This window comes from Calidris pugnax, unplaced genomic scaffold (genome assembly GCF_001431845.1).
Source record: "Calidris pugnax isolate Ruff unplaced genomic scaffold, ASM143184v1 scaffold41, whole genome shotgun sequence".
NCBI classification, from domain to species: Eukaryota; Metazoa; Chordata; class Aves; order Charadriiformes; family Scolopacidae; genus Calidris; species Calidris pugnax.
In genome coordinates, this window is record NW_015094509.1 from 9,379,125 (window position 1) to 9,405,893 (window position 26,769).

Sequence of the window (26,769 nt, forward strand, 5' to 3'; positions counted from 1 at the left end):
CACCAGCCCCGGTTGCCCCCGTCTCCTCAGTCCCGGTTGTCCCCGTCTCCTCAACCCCGGTTGCCCCCATCTCCTCAGTCCCGGCGGCCGGGCGAGGCGGGCCCGGTGTGAGATCAGCCCTGGGTGCCGCCCCTGCCGTGGTTCTCCTTAATACAGGTGTGTTTCACTTGCACAAGAAACCCCTGCCCGCCGCACTCACTTGTCTTAAAATGAATTGTAAGGTTATAGCCTGTCCAGTGCCCACCCTTCTCTTTCTGCCAGGCCTGGGAGCCGCAGGGTTGGCCTGATGGGCCCACAGTAAATGCCCTGTTTTCCTGTCAGGTCGGTGTGCCCAAACTATTTGCCTTTGCAGCTCCTGTGTCTGTGGAAGAGCGTTGGCAGGAGGCAGCCAGGCGTTTCCCCAAAATGCCAGTGTTGCTTGGCCATTGCTGGTGCCTTTTGTACAGGGGTAGTAACCTTTGCAGCCGGACACTGAAGGATCCTTGTCAACCTGTAGGCCTTTTTTTTTTCCATCTGTGTGTTTCCACCTGAATCCTGTGTGCTTCAGCTGGACTTCGATTTCCACACCCACCCCCCTCACCCCCATTTCGTGTTTTTATTTTGCTACCTATATTGTTTCTAGAAGGAAAAGGGAAAAAAATAAGCACAGGTAAGAGCAGATCCTGTTACTGTGAGTCCTTCAGAAGCTGACAAATTGCATCTTTGTGGTTGAAGCAAAAAATGCTGCAGTGTCACAGTGTGTTCAGGTGACTGAAGAGTTCTTAAGCAGACGGAATGACATAGCAAATTATGGCCAGCCCTGTTGGAAGATTTTGGAATATCATTAGAGGAGTACTGCCAGATTTATCTAACACGTTTTTCTAACTTTATTTGTAGCAGGGATCTTCTAAGATTATGTGGTTATGTTTTTCTGTTCTGTTGAATAGCGTAAATTTTCATCTATATAACATTCTTCTGTAGTGTTAGTATCTCCATTTTATAGGGCTATTTTGTAGAAACAGGAAAGAAAAAATCTAAATTGGAGTTATAAAGCTATAGATCTGAATAGTAGCTGAAATTATTTAATTTTTCTTTAGGTGTTAAGTCAGTCACTGTCTTTTGAAACACTCTTCCTTCTTCAGATTAAAATAGTTAGTTCTTAGGCTAACTTGATAGTGATAGAGTGTTTTTGTGATATGAGTTCATTGCTGTCCAGTTACCCTCCCACAACTGGCTTGGGCTGTAGAGGGGTCTACACAGATTTGCTGACAGAGGCAGCATCTGTCTCTCTCCCAGCTATTTCCTTCTCACCTTCACCTCACTGACTGGACAGTGCTGCTCTCAGCCACGTGGAGAACCCAGATCAGGGAGTTATTCCACATAAAACCAATTTCTGTTTCCACCTCACATTATTTTTTCATCTGAATTACTGCAGTTCTGCATGATTTGTGGTTGCATTGGGGCTGCGACAGCATCACTGCTGAACATGAAACTTCAGCTACATGCTTATTTGAAATGGAAAAAGGACATTTTAGGTTCACGTAAATTAAGGCTACTGGAGATGCATCTGCTCCTGGCTCTTTCTCATGCCAATGATAGCATTTTTGGGACAATGTGATAGACTCGTTCAAGAATCTGATCAACCTGAAAACTGATTTTTTTAATCTCTTATCCCATTTCTCCTGGCGCATAGATTGATTTTCACTAGAGGATCTCCCTGAGCTGTATGGCCCCATGTTCAATCAAGCACTCATTTGATGTGGTTGGTGGGGTGATGGGAATGGCTGTCTTGGCCCTTTTTAGTCCAGCATGGCCCTTTTAGTTGTCCAGCATGAGCTGCTTGAGAACTGTATCTCAAGTTGTACTAGAAATCCTAACGAATACTTAACTGAAAAAGTTGAATGTAAGCTAATCTTTAAATATGGACTTCAAGGCCCTCTTAAACTTGAAGTACTGTTAGGTGCTTACCACTCTTGAAAGGTATTTTTATACCTTAAGAAACATACTGTAGGCTCTAGTTAATTTCAATATTAGTTTAAATGCCAGTACCGGAAAAGTAACTTACTGCACCAACATATATGTATCATGCTTGCCTTTTTTATTGCTGTAACAGAAATAATGCAATAATGCATTTGCTTATGGGAAAAAAAAATCAGGGCAAGAGGGAAAAATATTATCTTTGCTGATTTGGTATTAAAACCTGTCCAGACAATAGTAAAAATCAATACCGGTGTTGCACAGACCAATTTTAGTCAGGTCTTTCCTGACTGATAGAGCCTAAGGAGGCAAAGTCTGAATTGGGAACCATTTTCAGAATGTGCAAAAGTTGCTTAATCTACTGCAGGACAGTGTAAAATATTTATTTCTCCCTTTAAAAAAGAACTTAATTCTTCTGATTTCTGATGGCTTTTTCAGGTACATATATGAAATATAGTAGGAGGAATGTGCAATACAATCTTACGAGGAAAGACCGTGTATAGTTATCAGTTACTCGGGCTGCTTTGCATTTCTCTTACCTCTTTTCATCTCTAAACCCTCCAGGAGATGTTCGTTCTGAGCAGCAGTATCAGCAGCAGAAATTTTCGAACCAGTCCTCTGGGCCTTCTTACAGGAAAGACCAGTATTTTCCAAAAGGGCAAAATAGAGGAGAGAGAGGGAGAGGAAGAGGAGGATGGCAAGGAGGACGCCAGAGTATTTCTGAGGAAATGCCAAAATACATAACAGGTTTGTATAGAAGAAAAAGGTTGTAATTGATATGTGCAGGGCAATGTGCTGGTGATTAAGTTTGCCGTCTGCCTGTGTTTTTGTATAAGAGCAAAAATTAGAACTGATGCTGTGTACTTCTGTTTTTCCTAATTTTCTCCAAAATACAGAAGTACTTTTGTGCTAGAATGAATGACCAGCTGTTGTTCAATGAGTCCTTTCAGACATCTGAGTTGAAAAGTTGCACTTACTTGTAGTGAGGGATATGGATTTAGGTTTCTGTTTGCCAGTAAAATGCGTACTGACAGTCATCTGCTTCTAATGTAGCCAGTGGAGCTGGTTTTGCCTATGATGTGAGTTAAAGATAACTTTTCATCTAACAGAACGTTTATTTAGGCGAGCAGATTAGCTTTTCAAAATATGGCAGTGCTCTGATAGTAGATACACTTCAATAAGCATAAAACAAGACCAAACACCGGATTTTTTTATTTGATCATTATAAAATGGTGTATAATATGATTACTGCTTCCTTTTTTCTTTCCACGCTGAAGTTTTTTTCATCTCTCTGAGTACCACTTGAAAAGATTGCTACTGTAATTTAATAAAGAAGTACTTAATGCAAATAGGGCTTGTTGGTTATACCACAGCTTTCAGAATCATTCATATGTAAGTATTGGCTTAACTATATCTGTAAGCTTCAGAATATCTAAAGAATTGAAATGTCTTCAGTAATAGTATAGAGTATTTATTTTTATGTCAAGAAGTCATTAGATTGATATACTAGGAATACTCTGCTGGAATTGAGTTATGTAGGTAGGGTGTCCCCTTCTTTGAATTCTGCTGTTTGTCATGCTCTGATGCAGTTCTTTTCATTCCAGTGTCTGCCTTTGCTCAAGCTCGTGCTGCCGAGATCAATGCCATGTTGAAAGCAGTTGCACAGAAGTCTTCAAACTCTCTGGTTTTCCAGACTCTACCCAGGCACATGCGAAGGCGAGCCATGAGTCACAATATTAAGCGCCTACCCAGGGGGCTCCAAGAGATTGCCAGGAAAGAGGTACAAGTGTGTTTTATAGCATTTGATGGACTACGTATTGTGCATATCTAATGCACAGTGTTCAGCTGTACATTTATTAATGAGCTTGTCATTGACAGATAAACATATTTCTTGCATTCTTTTTTCACTTGGATTGTTAAGTTCTTTGAGAACTTACTCCCTCCACCCTGAGTTCCTGAAGATAATTGTTCATGGTTTGGAAATAGTTTCAGGTCCTTCCACACATGTTCCGTAGGGCATGTTTTATTGGACCTTCATAACCTGTATCTCTTCTTTTAGTGCTCTGGTTAGGATTCTTTTTGCTTTGTTAGTCATGACAAGAGATGCAATTTGGCCTGTTGTCTGAGAACTGAAGGAGGAAGGTGTGGGCTATTTTGCATAGTTAGTTATGTGCTCTGTCCTTGTTAAATAATCTAGATTTTTTTAATATTTATGCTTCGTTCTTTTGTGTTCTGCTTTTTTAACTCCTTTCACTTTATAGCCTTTCTAACTTCTCTGAACATGCTCACGCTTATTCTCCCATCTGTATTTCCATTCCTTGTATGATTCTTGGATTTTTGAGATTATTTCATTGGCCCTGGTGCAGCTGCTATGTTTTTTCTCTGTTTCTATATTTCTTCTGCTATGTTTTCTCTCTTCAGGTCTTCTGGTGTAGTTTGTAGGTTTGCACATGCTGTTTTGTTTCATGTTTTCTTGCAGCTTGTCATATCTCTTGACCTATTTCCTTTTGCAAAGATTCTGCCTATTACTTCTCAGTGTTTGAGGTTTGCTTCTTCGAAGTTAGCAGTTTTGATTCTGCTGCATTTTCTTCCATTTTCTTAGATCCTTTAGCATGACCATTTTCATCTGAACGTTTGTCTGGACCATTTCTTATGTCTTCAGAAGTTTAAAGACAATCTACAATACCACATCCCTTTTGCTCTACATGTTTTTCTGAACCAGTCAGTCACATACCATTGATCCAGTGACTTGCGTTGCCTACTCTGTGGTGGAATGATGAGCCTGATGAGAACATACTTTATGTTTTTGTGCATTTCCGTTTTGATGTCATGAGCTGCTTCACTGTTTTCTGTATCCTTCTAGCTAGTGATCTTAGCATTCTCATTCCTATGCCTTTCTTATAACCAGTGGTCTGTTGTCAACTATTCCTTGGTGAGCTTACAATGGGCATCCTAAGAATTTTTTTGTACTTTGTATAGTCCCTATTTCTTTCTACCACTTCTATTAACGAAAAGACAAATCAAACATTGATTGGGAGAGTCAGACCTTCCTCTCCAGCCGTGCATTCACCCATAATAATTCAGAGCCTGAATGGGTATTTATCAATAATTTGGTCAAAAGTCCACAGTCCTTTCTTGTTTGCTTCTAGACATTGTAGAATCCTTAGGGTCCTACTTGTCAGTCTGAGAGTCTGTACAGCCTCTGTTTGAGCTCATTTCTCCAGGTGTTGCTAATGTCATTTTCATCTGTTCATGTGGATATACTGATGTTGGGCAAAAACTTCACACAGGAAATAGCAGGTTTTACTGTTCACTGGGAAGTTCCTGAATGTGCACAGATTTTGGTTTATCTATGGGTTCCACTCAAACCTTGATCCACTTGTGTGGCTGGGGCTTGTGTATAAAGTTTCAAAGTGTTCGTTAGCCTCAAGAATTAACGGAGAACTAACATCAGAATAAAGTACAGCTTAATGCTAGTGCTTCCTGTATCATTATATATGTCAGCCTTTTTCTTTTTTTACAGAAATATGTTCTTTTGAGATTTACTTCAATGTCCTCTCTTTTTAAAACAGGCAGAGAAAACTGTACATCAGAAAAAAGAACAGTCAAAGACTAAATGCCGCAAAGCTAGAAGGCGCCACATAAATTTGGTAGCAGAGTTCAATCGCAGGCAAAGAAAGAATATTTGGCTGGAAACACATATTTGGCATGCAAAGAGATTTCATATGGTAAAGAAATGGGGATACTCTATAGGAGATAGCCCTACGGAGAAGTGCTACAGGGCTTGTTACCGAGCCATGACAAACCACTGCCTTCTTCAGGTATCACATTTACATGTCTTTAAATTTGTTTTCTGTGTTATTTTACCAAGGTAAAGTAATCAACTGTTCAGTTATAATGAATATTTCTGTCTCTTTGAAGTACTGTTTTGTCAGCTGTTAATAGCTGCTAAGTATGAAATGAGTGATTTCATAATTGGAATGAAGGGTGGTGAGTATCAGAGAGAACAAGATGAACCTTTAGAAGAGTCTTACAGTAACTATGACTGAAGTGCTGTATCTTCAGTCTTCTTGAGAGCTAAGAGATTCAGTGAATCCCTGGGTCATCTTCCTGAGCAGGATGCTACTGAAGACAGGCTCTTTGTTCCATGTCCTTTTTGGTCTGTTGGTTTGAGAGGCGGGTTGGCTCTCAAATAATGAATGTCTGGCAGCTCTCCTATAACTAACAATTTTAATTTTAAAAAGGAAAATGGTTTCTCTTTGACACAGATTTTAGCGAAAAATTACTACTTCTTCAGGGTAAATTGTGAAGCGTTGTCTAGTCCTTCCTTGGTAGGTTCACTTTCAAGAGTTTTCTCACTTTACCATTATCCTTTTGTTTCAGGACTTATCATATTATTGTTGCCTGGAGTTGACTGGTAAAGAGAATGAGCTTCTGAAGCAACTTGCTCGAATATGTAGCATCGACACAGGTAAATTTTATGTAGTTCAAAATAAAGTTAAGGTTCTGAATAGACTACAGGGTGAGCCATCCTTTTTTCATATTCCACCAGTCTCAGTAGTAGTAACAGAATTGATACCTAGTTATTATTTCGGTTGAAAACCATAATTTAAATGTCTCATACTAGGACAAGATGTTCTTATTTTCAGTTGCTTATTAATAAACTAATCGTGGTACATGTTCTTTCTTTGATAGTGTCCCAGCAGCGAGACTGAATTTCAATTTTTTTCTTTCTTAAACGAAAGATTATTTTGTTTTTCAATAAGTATCTTCTTATTTAGGATTAACATTCGAAGAGGCTTGTTGTCTGTCTGGAAGATTTGAGGGTTCCCTGAATCTTTACCAAGCAGACCGCTATCCTGAGGATATGCTTGGTCCTGTTACATTTATTTGGAAACCCAGAAATGGCTCTGAAAACAGGCAGTTATGGATCTGGTTGCATCCATCTCTCAAACAGGTATCTTTTTCTTCACAGTTAAGCTCTGATTTCTTTATGCATTGTACATTTTTAATGCGGAAGACACCTTCCGAAAGTTGTAGAAGAGCTGGATGTAATACACGGCTTTAGGAATTAAAAGTTAGAAAACTGTTTCTGCTCTAACAATATTTACATGCTGGAGTTCATTTCTTACAAAGCTGCAGGCCTCTGAGGTGTGAGTTTTTTTTAGTATTTGCGCTTGTCAAAAGTTTTTTCTAGTGTCACTTTCTTCAGGATACATTTGCAATATGATTTTGCTTGATTCACATCCTTCCCACTGGCACCCCCAACAGGCAGTTTGGTCTCATCACAGATAATCATAATTGATACTTAGCTATGAAATTTAAAAAAAAAATAAAATAAAATTTGTGCACTGGCAATTTTTCTTTACATTAATTTGAGTGAGAATAAATTCTTAGCAAAACTCATTATTACATTCAGCTCTTAAGAGTAAGCTGTGGACTTCAGTAGAATGAAGTTGATTCCCTTAAATCCATATAGGAAAGTAAATAGTAGAGTGTAATTCTTAAAACTGTACTTAAGCTTTGCAATGCACTGCCTAGTATCCTAATCCAAACTTTTCATTTTTCTGAAGGACATATTGAGAGAGTTAAAAGCAATATTTCAGTGTACAGAGCCTGAAGAAATCTATATTCCTGAGCCTGTTGCAACATCAATTCAAGAGGAAAAACAAATGGATGTTGTTTTGAGCCTTGGCAAGAAAAGAAAGAAGGAAGATAAAGAAGGAGAAGGAGCTGTGCCAGTGAAAAAAATAATTGGTGATGGCACTAGAGATCCATTCCAGTCCTACTCCTGGGTCTCACGGACTACTGGCATCGTGATCAGGTTTGTTCATAGCAGAGTCAGAAACTGTGACCCATAACCATAGCTGAATTCTGACTTAACAGTTCTGGACCAAAAAAAAAAGTGTGTTGTATGATTGGACATTCACCTGAAGATTTCCTCTCTTTCAGTGACAGAACTATGGAGATTCTCAGGTACCGGCTGATTGGCCCATTATCACACTCTGTCCTTACAGAGACCTTGAAAGCCGCTTCTCTCCAAACAGTAAGCAAATTGGCAGTTTGGATATTACCATCATTTTGATAAGATTTCTAGGCAGTGCAAACCTTTTTTTTTGCTGGAAAGAATCATAAACTATCAAGCCTTTCTTATTATAAAGGCTAACCTGTGTATTTCTGCTGTTAGCTTCTCTGTATTGAACCGCTTGACTAACGCTGATTTTGAAAGGAGTTCCTATCTGGATTTTAAGTGGGGATAGGAAGAAAATAGAAGCAATGGTGCTGTTGAGCAGACTACATAGTTTCTGTTGTCGTGGTGTATTGTGCTGAGAGGTCCAGAATAGTTCATACTCTCTTTGACAAACCATACATCGTGTTTCTCGAGCGATGGGCTAGAGTGCCTAGAGGTAAAGGGCAAGACATGTAAGTTGTGTTTTCAATCAAATATACAATTTCTCCAGGATTTAGTCTTTTGTCCACCTCATGGCATATATGCATGACTCAGCCATGAAATCTCTGACTTTCTGTAAGACTGACTTTCTGTAAGAAATAATTAATGACAGAATTAGGAAGCATTGTGGATTGCTTTGTTTATTTTTGGAACACAGGTTAAACTGAACAGTTTATTGGGGATTACTGCAAGGTGGAGTATAGAAATAGTCTGTATAAGGAAAAAATGATTTTGAAACTTGAAGAGGAAGAAAGCAACCACAGTGATTAAGGCAAACTGAGAGTGAGTTCATACTTATGGACAATGCTGAATGACCACTTGACTTTAATTAGATGTGTTGTTTTCCAGGAGATGGCAGATTCAGAGACAGAACTGAATAACTGGTGGGTAGAAAACTGCAAGGACTCTGAAAAAGTATCTCTTCATCAACGTCAAAGTGCTATCTTTGAGCTATTAGAAGGTATTTGGGCATGTGGGTGCTATGGGAGGAACGGGAAACTCTTAAACTCTAGTGGTCAAAACTGGCACGCTGATAAGTTGACTTCATATTGGAAATGCTTATTTTTTGCTTGATGTATGCTTGACCTTTGTGCTTAGGTAATTACTGTGACATGTCAAAGATTTGAGAAATCTTACATTAACTTTTTTTAAAGGGATTTTTAATCCTCTGCGTAGTACAATCTCTTAAGAGATAAACTGAATATTGTTTCTTACCTTCATGAACTTAGATTTGAGATTGCTGATGGATGTACAGTCTGATGTATACTCTCACTCTGTTCCCCCACACATACCAAATTAAGGCAATGAGTTGTACACAGGTAAAATGGTACGCTCCTACCCAAAGTGAAAGTATTATACCTTGCTTTATATATTTTTGTCCCTAATGAACAGTTGTATACTTGGCTGAATTGTAAAGTGTCATAAAGTTAACAATATCTCCTCACTTTCTAGCACTGAAGCAGGTAAGCAACTGGCTTTGGTAGGTCTCACACTATCTCGAGCTTTCCAATGTGAGGCAGTTAAGCAGAGATGAGATAAAACTTTTAAAAAACCTTTTTTAATTAACTTTCTCTGGAAGACAAGTTTTTAAAAAAGACTGTTTATTCTTTGGGAGATGTGCCAAATGTAAGGGATGAATTGAGGCTGTAAGTTGTGAGAGTGACCTCGCTTCTATGCTGAGCACAAATGTAATTGCAAACTAAGTCTTATGTTACTGTTGTTGTCTTTTGTTACTGGACATTTAACAAGCATTGGTGAATTTTCAAACCATGTTAGACTGGGCATTCTGTGTTGCTTCTCTGCTGCTTCTCTGACTTACAGTGGTGTTACATCCCTGCAGGCAAAAATGCACAAAATAATAGTGCAGAATAGATCGTAACTTAATTGTTGGTTTCATGGCAATGTTCATCTGTGTATTTTTAAAGGGATAAGTTCACCATCACAAATGCCACCAGGTACGATACTGGGCCTCACTGTTGGAGATCCTCGAGTGAATTTGCCAAAAAAGAAGACAAAAGCCATGCCAGACTTTGAAAAATACCGAGGTAAAATGCCTTGCTTATATTACGCTTCTTGTGGAAGTGCTAAAGGCAGGAGATTCATTTTCTCTCTACGCTTTTGTTTTTATTTGCTGTTATCTTCTGCTGATTGTCTCTTGCTGTTTTCCTCTAGAATGTTTCCTTCCCCGTTCCACAGGCCCTGACAGAACAGAAACAGCTTGAAAATTGTGTAGGTTTTAGAACAGCAACTGTGAGGGAGGGACATGCACCAAAGCTGGTCTTGTGCTCAGTGGAAGCCTCTGTCTGACCATACAGATGATCCAGGTTCGAATCCTGGCAAGGCCAACCAGGTGCTAAAAGCTACTTAGTGAGTTTCTGTTTGGTGTTTAGTCTTCCTGATGCTGTTTATCTCTGCAAGAAGATGTCTTCTGGCCGTGGTTTGTAGTCCTACAGTGATGAAAGTTGCAATTCCACTGGAAAAAAAAAAAAATTACCTTTGCAAGACTAGCATTTCAGATGGCCAAGATGCTGGTTGTGTTAAAATGTCAAAGGTGTATGCATGACTTCTGAAACTTTCATTTCAGTGCCGATTTACACATTTCAGTGCATAATTCAAATTCAGTGGGATTTGAATGTCCTTAAAAATGTGCAAGAGCATATACAATATACAGTAGGGTTTGTGTGCAGTGTTGTGTGCATATTTCCAATTAGGTTGACTGGACACAGACTGCCTCACCTAATAAGAGAAACATACTAGTCAGCAAGCAGAGTAGCAAACAGGACAGGTTGAAGGCTCTACTTGATTTCCTTGGTCGTGTGTTTTCAAGACACTATAATAATCTGCCCTTACCTTTTACTTGAATCAGGTTGTACACCTCTTTTAACATACTGTCTTTTAGCTCTCTGCACAACTCTCGGTTACTTGGATTGTCTTACATCCTCCTATTCTACCCTCTGTATCTAGAACAGCCTTTCTCCTCTTAATTAATTCTGCTCATCTAACTTTCTTATCATTAATGTTCCTGTTGGAAACAGTGCTGCATACATGACCTCTACTTTGGTTCCTTCCTGCTGAGAAGTAAGGTGAGCTGTATAGCACTTATTTACAGATACTGGTTTGAGCTGGTAAAGGAGTTAGCAACTACAAGAAGTAATTCAGCCCTCTTCATTCTGTTTGTCATGTCTGTGAAGGTGTGTTCAAGAAAACAAGATCAACAGAAGGCATCTAGGCACTGGAAATGTCTCATAGTAGTTTCTCTCCCACTGCCAGAGCAGTGGCAGAGGAGGGTCATGGTAAAAAGGTAATGGTGTAGAATAGGAAGTCAAGAGAAAGAAAATACCTGTGCCCTTTTTCCTTTGGCTGGCTGGAAATGGCCATCTTGAAGATCTTTCTATTTGTGGTTAGCCTTCACTTACTTACAAAAAATCTTCTAAAACACAAACATTTAGAAAATCTGATGTTGCTCTCTGGTTCCTTTCTGAGTGGTTTTTTTTTTGTTTCATCATGAATTTAAAACTGCATCTGTCATCTCTGACTTCTGTTCAAGAAAGGGAGAGGGTCCTTGATCAGCTATCATGGAAAAGTAAACTACAAGGTACCATCTAATTTAGGTTCTGCTAAAGGCCTTGATGTTACACAAGTACATCACTACTAGATAAGTTGAGTAGGCAGAAAGATGAAAGAAGACAGACAGTACTGCTGTCTTCTAGTAGAAAATGTAAAGGACATCATGGTAAGGGAGTTGAAGAGGAGGGGCCAGCCCTCCTACAAGAAGCAGTAAAGGAGAGAGTATGGGGGACTCATGGTTCAGCAGGGAAAGCTGCTGCTGTTTTCCACGTTTCCCACCTAAGTGACTTCCTGTGTAGGAAGAGTTACTGCATCATTGACAATCTCCTGCACACCTGCTACATGGGCAGTGGGGGAATTTTACCAGTTCATCTCTCCTACCTGAGAAACTCAAGACTGAGGTCTAACTGCAACTCTCCTGTCTCCCTCATTGACTATTCCTAGGTGTTAGGAGGAGAGGCTGTTGTTATTCTCCAAAGAACGTTGTTCCTAAGCTAATTTTGTGGTTGGCTATGTGGCAGCTGGTACCTGTGCTATATCTCTGCCTTAAGCACAGAAGTTACATTTTTTTAAATACTTCTAGAAAATCAATGCATGTTAGATTATTAAGCTCAGTTTCTAGTCAGGAAAAAGCATTCAAGTGCATTTAATTCTTGGTATTTTGAAAGGAAAAGTAAAATTGCATGTGTATTAATAAAAGGAAGCCTGGACATAATCAGTTATTGTGCAGGAAGCATTTTATGTCTAATCTGCTTTCTCTGTGCAAGCATTATGCTTTCTTGACACAATTTACTGTTTCAGGACCCATTATAAAGTCATCCTGAATTCTATCAGCTTAATTTGTCATCTCCTTGGAGCGCTGGGTCTTGTTGCATATTTCACTGCCTCTATGCACCAATTATTTTCTGAGCCTTAGTTTTGATGTAACCTTACTCAGATATGGTAACGTAGTGAGCTGATCTTTATTAAAGAAATGTTAGTAGTCATTCATTCGCCTTAATGACATACCATGTTGATGGAGCAATTAAATGAACCCCTGCTGTATTCCACACTTTCTCCCCATTTTGCTTCCTGGACATTCAAATATTATTAGATTTAGTATTAGTAAGGTTGAAATGGCACTGCATATGTCAGCAGATGCTGTATGTTCTTTAGACTCTCTTGTCTTTAATGTTATGTGAAAGATAACTGATTTTCCTGGGAAATCTTTACTAATATTTGCTACTGTTCATTGTGAAATGAGTTAATAGTTTAGGTAAGTTACAGCCATCATCTTTACCCTGGATCATCATACATGCAATCTGTGAAATGATACACATCTGTCCATATTCCTTTTTTTTTTCCTTCAAAATGCTTTTCTAAGATATGCCCCTCTAGTTTTTCCCTGTCGGGGACATGCTAACGAGTCAAAGGTAATTTCAGTCTTTCCCAGTTACTCACTCCTGAATGCACATGCATGTGTGTGAGCTGTCTGTTAAAGACACGTGCTGATGGGGATTTAATCAAAGAACTCTCCTCATTTCTTCAGGCTGGGGGATAGAAAGTTTGTGAATAAATCACTTTTCACTGCCTTCTCAGCAGGTTTATGCCTTCTGGAAGTCAAGACTCCCAGTAAGCAGTCAGTGCTTACATGACTGCAAACTAGAGCTGTTCTTTTCTCCTTTTTAAAGTTCACTTCCAACATTTTTATATGCTTTTACTGTCTTCTGTGGGAGAATGCCAATTCCACTGCCTTAAAAACAGTTCAACATGGAGTATGATGGAGCTTTTAAACAATATCAGTGAAAGAGATGCCTGGAAGGAGAATACATCATGAAAGATAAGTGAGCTAAAGTTGCTTCTGCAGACACAGAGCCTGTAAATGCCTCCATTGCAGAGGTTGAGATATCTGGCCTCCGTTGTCCTGCTCCTCACCCCTGTGAAACTGCTCCCTAGCAGTGCTTACACTTGCTTTTTCTGCTGTTTCCTCACAGAGGAAAGGAAAAGATTCAAGTAGAAGATCTCTTCCTTTTAGGCCAGTCTTCTAAGACTGTTAAGATAATCAGCTATGCACATCAGAACAACACCTTAAATGGAACAAAATCTTCCTCTGTCTGTATTGTCTAAACACCACCCATTGACTCCAGCAGAAGTAGATAATGTGCTAATTGTTGCTGACTTTTGTGCACTTAGTAAAACAACTCCTTATTTCCTGTACTGGCTCTAACACCTTACTTCCACTATCAGCAACTTATTCATCAGTAGGGTTGTTTCCCCCGCAATCTTAAAATGTGGACTGAAGAAAACAGGAGAGAGGTAAGAAATAAAAAGAACTGGTGTGAGGATTTGGGATTATGATTTGAATTATAGTATTTCTAGCAGAGAGGTTAAATTCTCCAAGTTCAATGGGGATAAAGGAGAAAGAATGTACCAAGTTAGAGGAGGATATTTTAGGGCAGTGAGGGGGATATTGAATGGACTGTGGTGATGGAAAGAGATTGATTTAAAAGGGCTTTCTAAAGTGGAAAAAAAAAAAAACAAACTTATGTCATTATAGACTATAGGAATTGTAAAGAACTCCAAGAATATGACAGGGATAGACTGCCTAAACTGTGGTAATAGAAAGAAGTGGTAAAAAAATCAGAGAACTTTACAGTGAATAATTTACAATTGAAGGAACTAGAACATGTTTAAATTATTTAACATAAAGAGATTCTAGTGTTCATGAATGCTTTCTGTACAGAAGATACACTTTCCTTTCTGTATGTTTGCTGGTTGTTATGTGCCCTTCCCCCTTGATGATCTATAAGAGTCAGGAAGGAATTAATTGTTTCCACTACACACAGTTTTGTTGCTGTTTTTTTCTCCTTCCTTTAAGGCATTGATATTTGCTGTATCTCCAGACATGATCTGAAAATTTCTTTAGTATTTCTCACTGTCAGGAGTGCTGCTGTATTTAATTTTTTTTGAAGGATTTTACAACTTTTAATAATGGGGACATCTTAAAGATCATAGATTTTAAATAAAGAGTTATTGCAACTATGTTCAGCAGTACCTATTGTGTTGTTAGTACCACTGAATAATCCACATCTTCTGTGCTCAAAGTCTTTGTCAACACTAACTGGAAAAATTAGCTGAATCTTCTTTTGAAAGACTAAGTGATTTAAAAAATGAAACAAAACTCAACACGTTATATTCCTTTAATATGTAAGACTTTGTAGAAGACAAAATGAGTAACAGTCCCTTTAAGTTTTAATCACAGAACTCTTAATAGGTTCATTGTATTGTTTATTGTTAAGAATTATTTTACTTAAAATACGGATCAGCATGGATTGCATGTTGTACACTGAAGGCTTTTAATACATAGATGACAAAAGGTGGGTATATATTTTCTCTGCTTTGCTTAGATTGTGGGGCTGAAGAAGACATATATTATTTGATACCTCATCGATCAGTTTTAAAGCTAGAAATGTTATTTATCTTCAGCAATGCACACAACTGTTGGTCTGTGCAGACATAAGCAAAGAATAGTCCCTTGAAGTGCAGAGTCTGAAAGATCCAGAGTGTGGGAAGCTGGTGCTCAATAAGTAGTTGCATACTAATCGTGTCCATAAAAATATTTCCTGTATATACATTTCTTAAAGGTCATTCTTGCTTTTCTTACAAGTTTATTTAGGCGGACTTATTTCAGGCTTTGTAATGGTGTTTTTTCTGATTTTCACCAAACCTGTTGAGCTTCACACTCTGTCTGAAAGGCCAGATTCCAAGAATATTAAAGGTGGCACACTAAAGATGTAACTTATATTGCCAAAGATGATGTCATTTGTAATAAGAAATGCCTATTTGTAAGAGAATGCCAGGATAATGCTTCTAAAATGAAGTTTATTTCCTATTTTGTATTTGGAAAAACGTGTGACAGTAAGATATTATAGAAGCAGTGATGCTTTTTAAGCTTTTAATAGTCTGTTTGCTTAGTTGTCTGCTCATTGTACTTATGATAGGGGAGTCATTTTGGTAATTTGCTACTTAAGGCACAAAAACTTTTTGAATTTTGTTTGAAGGTTCTCTTCTTTTGTAGATAATGATAAAGTTAGGCAGCTGTACCTGGAGGGTGTACCTGTAGACTGTGCTCACAGCTTTATCTGGGACCAGGACATCTGTAAGAACGTCACTGAAAATAAAATCTCAGAGCAGGTAACTAAGAAGGTTGGGTTGCCATGGAGAAAAGAGCTATTGGTCTATAGAGTCCATAGAGTGAGACTCTTGACACTTGTATAAATCCAAGAGCAGTAATTTCCTAATGTCATAGTATCCAGCTGCTGAGTTGAAGTGTTTGTGTTGTAGCCTCTATGTAATGTTCTTGCACAACCATGAGTCAATTAAAAGGCAGCTTTATTGGATTGTCAACAGGACCAAGTAGTTGTAAGTTTACTTATCAGAAGGGTTTGGAATTGGATTTTCCTACATCACCTTATCTCACAGACAGCAGGTAAAAGGGATGAAGTGGCACAGAGAGGCCCTGGCCTTTCACTCCTCAGTCATAGCCAGGACAATTCTCCTGACCAAAGAATCATGGAAGCTGAAGGAAATAAATCCCTCTGGTTCTGAACTGCAGCACACTGTTGTGGGAGTTCTGGGCAGCACCTGTGATTTGTAGACAGCTTTAAATGTGCTGTTGCAGGTTTGAAATCTCCTGTCTTTACATTTCCATTGACAATGGGGGAGCAATCCATAAAATGCACGGGTAAAATGGTGATTCAGTCACAAGGGGTGATAAACTTTCAGCACTGTTGAAATCAAAAAGAGAAAATATTTGTATGAGAAAATATTTGTATGGCAGAAACATCTCTCTAAATATTCTCTTTATGAAAATTAGTTTTGTGCTCTCACAAATTGGCTGCCATAGTGCAGGAAAAGCAGAGTACTTAGAAAATACTACGTTAGTGCATAACAGTTATCAGCACAACCTTCTTGTGTTCTTCATGCTGTCATGAAATGTAAGGTTTACCTTATAAAACAGCTGATGCAGAAGGGACATGTAAATAGGCAATCTGATGGTCTGTTTTTTTATAAATGTATTCTTAATGTGGTACAATGAAATATAACAACTGGTGATTGACAAGGCCTTGGTGCCAGCAGGCTTTATGTGGAACTGTTTCGTGACCAAATGTTCTTCGCATCTCCCTGGATGTAGTTCAGATTTTCTCTGTGTATTGACAGACTGTCTGAAAGCACCTGTTCAGTCTAGTCTTGTGCACAAATCTATAAATACCAAGTTGCAATACTTGTTTTTCCTCCTTCATCTCTGCTGTACATTTTTGCTCTGAGTTTCAGTACCAGCCCCCCATCAAGGTCTGTGGAAGTAAGAAGGGGAGAAAAAGGGTGCTTAATACTTTTTTCTAAAAACATTTTTCATGCCTTGATGAAGGTCAGTTCAAATGTGTAGCATATTACTAGTGTATTTTTCCTAGTTATCACCTCCTCTCTGTATCTTGGAAGGGTATCTAGAAGAGGGAAAAATGGTTCCTAACTTACGGGAAATGTTTCCTCCTTCTCAGGATTTAAACCAAATGAGAGCTCAGTTACTGGTACCAGGATCACACCTTGATTTGGGTCCTCGTGAATCTAAGATTCCCATACTGTTGGTGCAGCAGCCAGGGAGAACGGCTGGAGAAGATCGACCAGGATGGGGGAGTGGCTGGGATATCTATCTCCCAAAGGGCTGGGGCATGGCTTTCTGGATTCCTTTTGTAAGTGACTTTCATTGCAAGCAAATATGAAAAATTATATAATTTCGTTCAAAATAAATGATTTTAGAGAGTGTAATTCACATTATATAACCAATTCATAATTACAGAATCAAAATCCCACTTTAAAAGAGGATGTATGAACTGGTTGATGATAGAGGCTTGGTCTTAAAGTCTTAAACAGTAGCTTTCCATATCTTCTGTTGGGTATGACTGTGCCCACATGGCAGTCTAAAGCAGGAAATAAGTGGGGAGTAAGGAGAGAAAGCTGATGCTGCAGCTCTTTGGTTTTGCGTTTCTAAGGAGAAAGTTTTGTGTCTCTAAAGAAAAATCATTTGGTGCCTGCTGCTACTCCATTTCCAGCTTGGCTGTCTTCAGCACTGTCAACAAATTGGTTGCCTCTGATTTGGGAGAGAGCTTGAAACACACAGTTTGAGTTAAGCTTGAATACTTCATGGTGCTCTTTGGAGCATCCTGCTTTGAATGTTTAGACAGCAGTTTTCATGTCTTTCTGCAGTTGAATTTATGCTTTTGAATGTGCAGAGGGATTAATTACAGTGATACCTGTTGTACAGTTAAAATAAATTGGGCAGTGATTTTATTAAAGTAATAAGACATTCCTGAAAATGTACAAAATCAGAATCTTTGAAATTCTCTTCAACTTTGCTGATGGTTTTTCAGAATTAAATTTAAAGAGCATGACTAACATTTTTGTTGAAATGAGCATCTAGAACTGTGAAAACCATACTTAAGTTGGTCTTTTTTGAAAGCTAAAGTGATAGACTTTCCCTTTTCTAAGGCAGTAGCTTCTGGAGCATTAATATATATTTTTTTTCCAGTTAGGAACCCAGAATCAGTATCAACATTGCTTTTTTGGGTTTTGGTTTTTATAACAGATATATCGAGGTGTACGAGTCGGTGGCTTGCAAGAGGCTTTAAAGCATTCTGAGTATCAAAGAACACCTCACATTCCAAATGATTTCCCAGACTGCCAGGCAGGACAGCAGTTTGCCAAAGAACTGGAAACCAGTCTTCTTGAAAAATTCAAACGGTAATATGAACTTCAGAATTGATTGCAAGAATGAAAAGAAATGAATACTGCTTAAAATATTCCCTTAATTATCTGTTGTGTTCATTTAGACTTGGACTTACATTATCTTTCTCTAGTGTTTCAAATCCTAATATTATAAAAAAGAAAAGAATTCTAGATGTATTTAACAGAAAAGCTCTGCTAAACAGTGCATATAAATTAATTCTATTCCCAGAGATATGCTCAGTTATAAGGCTGTAATAAGGCTGCCTGATAATAAAATAAACAAAGCTATTTCAAGCTCCTTAGCAGCAAATGAGGGAGGAGGGAGGAGAAGGCAAAGGCAGAATATCAAAGTATATACTAAGTGTTGAAGACTAAAGTAAAGGAAGAGGTATATTTTGGTGTCTACTTTTTAAATACCACGTATGCTGAAGTTTGCCTTCATTTTCATTACAGTAAACACAGAACTCTTAATAATGAATATGGGGTAGCTGGAGGCGTCCTCTGCACTAATTGGTGTTGGCTCCCTTTCCAGCTAGGAGGGGGAAGCAGGAGAAGTTTGAAGGAAAAGGTGGTGGTGTCAGTCACAATAGATAGAAATATCCAGCGTGGCTGGAAGGGTATGGTGGTCAGAAATACAGCAGCGTTGTCTAGAAGTGTAACTTTAAAATCTAGCTCAATGAGATTACAAAGGGAATGCAGTTAACTTTCTGTTTGAAATGCTTGGTTTTGAAAATAGAAAACGTTATTAGACCAGCAGGACAAAGTAGACAGCCTTTTGTAGTTCTAGGGACAGAGTCAGGGCCCAGTAAACAAAGTCTTACCTACATGATTTATCATTTAGGCGTCCACCTGCAAAAAGGGCGAATTATGTCAAGCTGGGCACACTGTCCCCTTTCGTCTGTCCTTGGGGGCAGCTGACGAAGAACTGGGAAGAAAGAATGAAAGCTTCAGGAGAATCTGTACATCCTTCTTCCCCACACCCTGAGCACTGTGCAACTGAAGAGCATAGCTTTTGTGACCCCAAAGCAGAACTGGTCAAAGAAGCTTCCTCTGAGACCGGTGAGGTAGAGGAGACCATGGCAATAACAAGCTCTGAAGGTGTCCTAAAAACAGACACTGTTACAGGCACCCAAGACTTTGGTGAAAGAGATGAAACTGTGACAAGAAGTGATTTTGTTGTTCTCAGGTATGTCAATATGATACACACATGTGAGGTGTTATTTCTTTATTGGCAATTACTGAATGGGGAAAAGGAGGACCTCAGCCTATATTATTAAGATGAGAGAATTATTTGATACAAATATATAGGAGGTTAAATAGTTTTATCTTGGGTCAGAATTTGCTGTTAAGTGGAAGTCCTTCTCCTGCTTTCCCTAGCAAACCTGATGACTAGATGAAGTAACTTTCTTAAATTATCTTAAATATAACACTCCTGCATTTAATGTGTTCTTGAAATTGGCATATTCTGTCTCCTTCCAGACGGGTGAAGCTTTTAGAGGCTCATATTTGTGATTTTTAAACTCTTGCTGTGTAAATCAGCTTGCATTCTCTTTTCTAATACGTCATCACAGGTGGTTCTTGTGTTACTTAATAAGGTTTGTAAAGAAAACAGAGAATCCCCTGCATTCCAGTGCAACGCATGAGGGCAGCAACAGTGTTTGGAAAGTGCCTGAATGCAGGTCTTTCATTATTGTGTAATTATCAGGGGAAGAAAACATTGGCAGTTCTGGACTGCATTAATGTCACTGAAAGTTTTAGAGCATTTGTGATTTAAGAAGTTTTGGGGTTTTTAACAAGTAATGTCTTCTAAAGAAATAGCTTCGCACACATGCTCAGAGTGATACAAGTACCAGCTTGGAAGGTTACAGAAAGCTCCAGGGCTTTTTCAGCCATGCTTTTGCAAATAGGTGAGACGCTGGTTTTCTGTTGTACTACTTGTTAATAACTGTCCTTGATGTTTATTTTTAAAAAATTTTAATAGGAGCGAGAAACTACTAATGCAGTTATCAGCCTGGTGCTATCCCACTGCTGGAAAAGATCGGAGAGTCCGCCTTGTTTCTCGACTGGGAGGGAAGGAAATGACTGAAGATGCCTTTTTGCCAATCTTGATGAGCTATCCAAGGGCTCTTGTATGGGTCAAGTTGTCTCTCTTGAAAAAGGGGAATCCAGAGTTACATGCCATGATTTGCATCCCAACAGAAGATGACTTGCTGCATCTAAGCAAAGACAAACTTTTCTGTGGTCCTCAGGAACCCAAACATCCAGACGTATTCAAGCACAAGATACAGAAACTAAAAGAGGAGAAGAAGAAGAAGAAAAAGGATAACACACAGGGTCTAGAAAGCGACCCCCTGAGTGTTCCCAATAAAGAACCAACTGAGGAGCATGAAGACCTCATTCTTGGTCTTTGGTCAGGTGCTCTCCCAGATGTTACTTCCCACTGCTCCAGAACTCTCTTGGGATATGTCACTCGAGGGGATTTTTCATTGGCAGTGGGCTATGGAGAAGCACTGGGTTTTGTTAGCTTGACAGGGTTGCTTTATATGTTACACCACCAGCCAGCAGATAAAAAAGGGCTCGTTTTGTTAAGAACTCCAGCATCTTTACAGTACAGGTTTGCAAGACTTAATATTGAGGTTTAAGTATCATTGCAATGCAGTAGGATGCCAAAAATACCAAAGAATGTCCGTTTTGTCTTTTGTGGCCTTTCTGTCTCAAATTTGAGGTGATTCTGAGCCCAAATAACATCCTGAGGGTTATGAAATAATTAAAAGCTTCGTAGCATTATTCATGAAAATAACACATAAACAGACAGTATTACCTCTGATGTCTGCATTGCTAAGGATTTCTAACAGTAACGCATCCGTTATCATGATCTTCTTTAGAGATAAAGCATATTGTTCATTTTTCACCTTAGAGCAGTGGATGCTATAACAATAGACAGGAAATCATTATTTTCCTTTTAGAAATCTTTCAGTGAGATGGATTCCAACTTTCCAATGCATTGTTCCTGTGTAAGTGCATGCAATCTGGTCCTGTGTATATAGCACGTGGCTTTTCCCAATTCTTTGTGTCTGAATGCACGTGGCTGCAGTGGAACAGAGCTAAGCAGACAAATCTATTAAGAAAGCAGAAGGGTACTTAGCTTGGTGGAAAAACTCTGTGCTTAAATGAAATGCAAATAAAATACAGCCTGGCTATATAATCGTGAATTCTAGCAGCAGGAGCTCTTAAACTGCAAAGTGTGTCAGTCTCTTTCTCTAGTTTGAGAGAGAAAACTCTATTTTTGAAAGGTAATAAGCCTTTCAGATGCAAATTGCTGTTGGTGGGTCAGCATACATTTGCTGTTAATAATAGGGAATCTTTTGGTTCCTTAAAACATGAGGTTATTTTTGTATGGAATGTGCTAGGATTGAAGGTTTCTTCATTTTACTGTATGGTTTATGAATGTTCAAATTCATAAATTTTGCAAAGCATGCTGGAGGGGTGAGGGAAGAAAGGTGTTTGATTTGACTGGGGTGGGGTGTTTTGTTGGTTTTGGTATTTTGTTGGGTTGTTTTTTTTTAATGATAGCCTTAAGCTTCTAGCCATTCTTGAGTTGAGCAGCTTGAAAATGAGTTTACAATAATACACTGTAGTTTAGTAGCAGCATGATACAAATATATACCAGTTGGTAAAATTACCCTGAAATGATCATGTACAAATAAAAATCTAATCTATTCTTGATTCAGGAATCTACTGAGTAAGTTTGATTCTTTGAGAAATTAACTATGTATCAGTTAATGACTTAGTTCTCCTAAGTACCAGTCTACAAATTAATTTCCTCATTCATGGTTTTGTTTGAAAAACTCTTAGGCGAATAGATTAATGTTGTGTGGAGTTGTTTGTTGGTGGAAGGATTTAGAGTCCCTTACCTTTACAATTATTACAATTTCAGGCCATTGGTGGATTAAACGTGGCAGGCACATGGGGAAGGGGAGAGAAATCTCTGATCATAAGGGAAGTAGGGGAAGTGGAGTTGGATTTTTTTTTTTTTTTGAAATCTTTCAGTGAGATGGATTCCAACTTTCCAATGCATTGTTCCTGTGTAAGTGCATGCAATCTGGTCCTGTGTATATAGCACGTGGCTTTTCCCAATTCTTTGTGTCTGAATGCACGTGGCTGCAGTGGAACAGAGCTAAGCAGACAAATCTATTAAGAAAGCAGAAGGGTACTTAGCTTGGTGGAAAAACTCTGTGCTTAAATGAAATGCAAATAAAATACAGCCTGGCTATATAATCGTGAATTCTAGCAGCAGGAGCTCTTAAACTGCAAAGTGTGTCAGTCTCTTTCTCTAGTTTGAGAGAGAAAACTCTATTTTTGAAAGGTAATAAGCCTTTCAGATGCAAATTGCTGTTGGTGGGTCAGCATACATTTGCTGTTAATAATAGGGAATCTTTTGGTTCCTTAAAACATGAGGTTATTTTTGTATGGAATGTGCTAGGATTGAAGGTTTCTTCATTTTACTGTATGGTTTATGAATGTTCAAATTCATAAATTTTGCAAAGCATGCTGGAGGGGTGAGGGAAGAAAGGTGTTTGATTTGACTGGGGTGGGGTGTTTTGTTGGTTTTGGTATTTTGTTGGGTTGTTTTTTTTTAATGATAGCCTTAAGCTTCTAGCCATTCTTGAGTTGAGCAGCTTGAAAATGAGTTTACAATAATACACTGTAGTTTAGTAGCAGCATGATACAAATATATACCAGTTGGTAAAATTACCCTGAAATGATCATGTACAAATAAAAATCTAATCTATTCTTGATTCAGGAATCTACTGAGTAAGTTTGATTCTTTGAGAAATTAACTATGTATCAGTTAATGACTTAGTTCTCCTAAGTACCAGTCTACAAATTAATTTCCTCATTCATGGTTTTGTTTGAAAAACTCTTAGGCGAATAGATTAATGTTGTGTGGAGTTGTTTGTTGGTGGAAGGATTTAGAGTCCCTTACCTTTACAATTATTACAATTTCAGGCCATTGGTGGATTAAACGTGGCAGGCACATGGGGAAGGGGAGAGAAATCTCTGATCATAAGGGAAGTAGGGGAAGTGGAGTTGGATTTTTTTTTTTTTTTGAAGTCTTCAGAAGACCCATTTAAGAATCACACGCCTGTTGGGGTTACAGCAGCAGGTGGGATGGAAAGGCACAGCCTCCAGCCCGGCTTGGACTACAGCTCCATGAGAGATCATGCCAAATGGATCCTCCATTGCTCACCTTTGATGCACCTGATAAAGCAGGCGTTGTCCCAGAAAGGTCCTGAGAAGCCTCTGCAGGAAAGCCGGCAGATGGCCCCTGAGGAGAAAGCTTGGTGCTGGGACTCAGGGGCTCCTCGCCCTGCCACTGCGAGCGCGCAGCCTGGAGGTACGTGTGAATAAGGAGCCCCTTAAACCTCACAGCCTGGCTGCTCCCATCAAGTTCTCCCGTGGTCATAATCCTGGATTTAATGAACCTTTTGAATTGTGAGCCCAATCGAAATATTTCTGGGATCAGAGTTTCCAGAGCTGTGCTTCGTGGGAAGAAAGGAGGGGAGGTGATGTTTATATGGCTTTTTCCCCCCTTCGCCTCCCTTGTCTTCTTAGTAGATACATATTTTTTTGCCTGAGTAGACTTGGCTTGTATGTGAGAAAGAAAGAGGAGAAGCCTCCCACCCATGCTATCATTTTTTCTTTTCTGCTTGTAGATCTTTTGTCCACTGAATGTTTCCCAGGTTTTTATTTTTTTAAAAAAACATCTGGAGTCTTTTTTCTTTTCCTCCTATTGGTAATTTCTGCCAGGTTTTCATTTTGACACTTCCTGTTACTTTTCTTTGATTTCCATTCTCTCTTTCTGATTTATGATCCTTCTCTCTGGTGAGCCAATGAACATAAACTGAAATCCAAGTGCATCCTGTTCTGTATATCTTGTAATATTGTTACACAGTTGTTTTCCTTTAAGTCAATGATTTATGCCTTAAGACTTCACTCTCCTTGTAAAATATACTGCAGGCCCGATAAGTTAAAAATGCTCAAAACTCTCAGCCAAAGTTTGTCAAAAAATACTGTGATTTTATGTAACTGCAAGGAAGTTTTTATCTGTGGTTGGGATTTCCAGATTCTGAGTGTCTCAAGGGTGACTGAGTCATAAAAACTGTGTCAACACTAGGTAATCAAACTGTTGATAATTAAACCTGTGTTATCCAAGCATCAGCTGGACATTATGACTGTGTTCATCGTGTTGAACCAGGTGTAGTTTGCAGCACACATCTGTTCTTGGGCTGTATCTTAACTGCAGTTACTACCTGTTGGTTAACTACCCCAGAGCATCTGGATCAGCTCCTGTGGACTCTGACACACGAGCATTTTTGGGAACCCAGGACGCTCTCACTCAGTGAAAGATGCTCTTCACAAGCTCTCTGGCTCCTATGCTCTTCTCCAGATAACTTGCTTAAAGTGGATGCCAGCACGAACCCTCAGCTCTCGTTCCTTGCTTGGCAAGAGCTTTTGGAAGCTGATGTGAAGCACAGAAGGCAATTCTGACATTATGTGTAGCAGTGAAGAGCCCGAATGCTCCTGCGCTGCTCCTGTAGCTCTACCCATGGCTCCCTCAGAGCAAGTGCTGAACTTGGGACTCACCTGGTGAAGGGTCTTTTCCCAGCCTGGCCCATGACTTAGGTGGCAGTTGCCTGCTACGTTAAGATGGGCACAGTGTCTAACAGACCTACCAAGCTGAGGATCTCATGGCTTTGAAATGCATGTTCTTCACCCTTGGAAACCCAGAAAATGAGGTTGCAGAAGCGAGTGGTGACTACTCTGTGGAGTGAGGCGAGGAGGGATCCTGCCCAGATTGTTGTGTGTTTGTTAAAGACAGTCAGGGCAATCGGTTTGTTTAGCAGTGCATAAGTAGTGGAAGAAGTTACCTGGTGGAAAGGCAGCTGGGGCTGTTGAAACAAATCTGGAAAAATAATTGGCAGGGTGACAGACCTCTCGCTGGATGTGGAAGCCTTGGGGGATCATGGCACACGCGGACAGAGGGTAGTCAAATGCAGCATGACAGCTTGCTTTCAGTGCTCTAAATCTGGAAGAGCCTGATATGTCAAACCTGATCCATTCAACATGTGAGATAGGTAGTAGGAACAGAGCTCGGGGGAGTGAACTACCAAAGGCAGGTTTCTGAAGAAAAGCAGAAAAGCAATAGCATTATATTTTCCCAAAATTATAACACGCAAAAACCCCCAAAGTCCCACAGTTCTAAATGTAAATATTCTCCCCAGAGGTCAACAATCGAAATAGCACCCACAGTTTACCTCTTGCAAATTCGGCTCAGCGGTACTAAAATTCTTCTTTGTGAACACTGGTCTCATCAAATCCCTGCAAGAGCAAGTAAACTTGCACTGAATAATGAGAACTCTGGGAAAGGACAGAGGAGATGGGCTAAAACTATTTTGTGGCAGCTTTGAAAGCGAGAGCCTGCTTGACCCTGGACAAAATAAAATTAATGAGTTCAAGGTAAGGTGGCAAAAGAACAGAATACACAAAACACAGCTTTCATTTATTACATTGGGTCTCTTCTTAAAGAAATACAGTTTCTCCTATAGTAGGACAAATGCCTATACAGAATGATTTATTTTTATAAATTTATTAGACACTCCAAGATGTGCATAACATGTACCAGCATCGGCTTACTTGACGCGTTTTAACTGTCTTTTCATCATGGACTTGCAGCAGTGCTGCTAATCTGACAGCCTTGCATGGCTAAGCCTGAGTCTTAAGAAACAGAAATCAAAAAGGCATCCAGGACACAGCAAGAGTAACGCCGAGAATGAAAAAGCAGCTTGAAAGAAGAGAGGGGCTCAAATTTCATGATCCAAATATGCAAGGATTTACTGTAATTTCTAGAAAGGATGGTGCAATTCAGTATTTCATTTCATCTCAAGAAGATCAAATAAAAAGCCAGGATGAGAAAGGCTGGTTGTTTCAGCACAGTCCTTCTCTCAGCATCCTGGTTCTTGGCCCAGAAAACATTTTCTTTTAAAAAGAATGCAATGGTTGAGATGGATGGGAGAGCTCATGGATCAGTAAACCCATGTGCCCGTCAGGGCTCACTCTCACACAGCACTTCTCTTTATTTCTGGTTTTGTTCTTTTTTTCACTGGGTAATATCAAAAAGGCTCTTTTCTTCTCTTGTCTTGTAGCAAAAGGATGAAGTGAAAGCAAACTTCAACAGGCAAAACCTGATTTAGTTAGAGCTTTAGGCACTCAAAAAAAGAGTTTAAATGCCACTTCAGAAATAAGCCACCTCCTCCTCCCTACCTAACACACCCCAGTTGTTTTAACTGTGGCTCTGGTGACAAATCCTATGCGTCTAGAGTTGTAATTAATTATAAATACCACACATTTACTTCTGAAAAATCTTACCCGAGTTGGACCAGGTGTGACCCAAGGCAGCTTCAACCACGTGCGAAACCAGTTGCTCAGAATGGGTTGGGTGAGAGAGAGAGACCACACGTGTCAGAGTCTGT

General features: G+C 39.2%; 1 protein-coding gene across 1 annotated transcript in view; it reads left to right on the top strand.

The window, feature by feature from the left end:
* Nucleotides 1–22,214, top strand: part of POP1 (POP1 homolog, ribonuclease P/MRP subunit) — a 23,637-nt gene extending 1,423 nt beyond the window's left edge. The window contains exons 2-15 of the mRNA XM_014965658.1: nucleotides 2,521–2,703; nucleotides 3,561–3,736; nucleotides 5,529–5,777; nucleotides 6,340–6,427; nucleotides 6,738–6,913; nucleotides 7,530–7,780; nucleotides 7,909–8,002; nucleotides 8,756–8,867; nucleotides 9,832–9,951; nucleotides 15,531–15,646; nucleotides 17,011–17,202; nucleotides 18,096–18,250; nucleotides 19,077–19,421; nucleotides 20,217–22,214. Of these exons, the coding sequence (XP_014821144.1) occupies nucleotides 2,521–2,703; nucleotides 3,561–3,736; nucleotides 5,529–5,777; nucleotides 6,340–6,427; nucleotides 6,738–6,913; nucleotides 7,530–7,780; nucleotides 7,909–8,002; nucleotides 8,756–8,867; nucleotides 9,832–9,951; nucleotides 15,531–15,646; nucleotides 17,011–17,202; nucleotides 18,096–18,250; nucleotides 19,077–19,421; nucleotides 20,217–20,877 (2,918 nt within the window). The 3' untranslated portion in view covers nucleotides 20,878–22,214. The remainder of the gene's footprint in view (nucleotides 1–2,520; nucleotides 2,704–3,560; nucleotides 3,737–5,528; nucleotides 5,778–6,339; nucleotides 6,428–6,737; nucleotides 6,914–7,529; nucleotides 7,781–7,908; nucleotides 8,003–8,755; nucleotides 8,868–9,831; nucleotides 9,952–15,530; nucleotides 15,647–17,010; nucleotides 17,203–18,095; nucleotides 18,251–19,076; nucleotides 19,422–20,216) is intronic.
* Nucleotides 22,215–26,769: the final 4,555 nt, after the last annotated feature.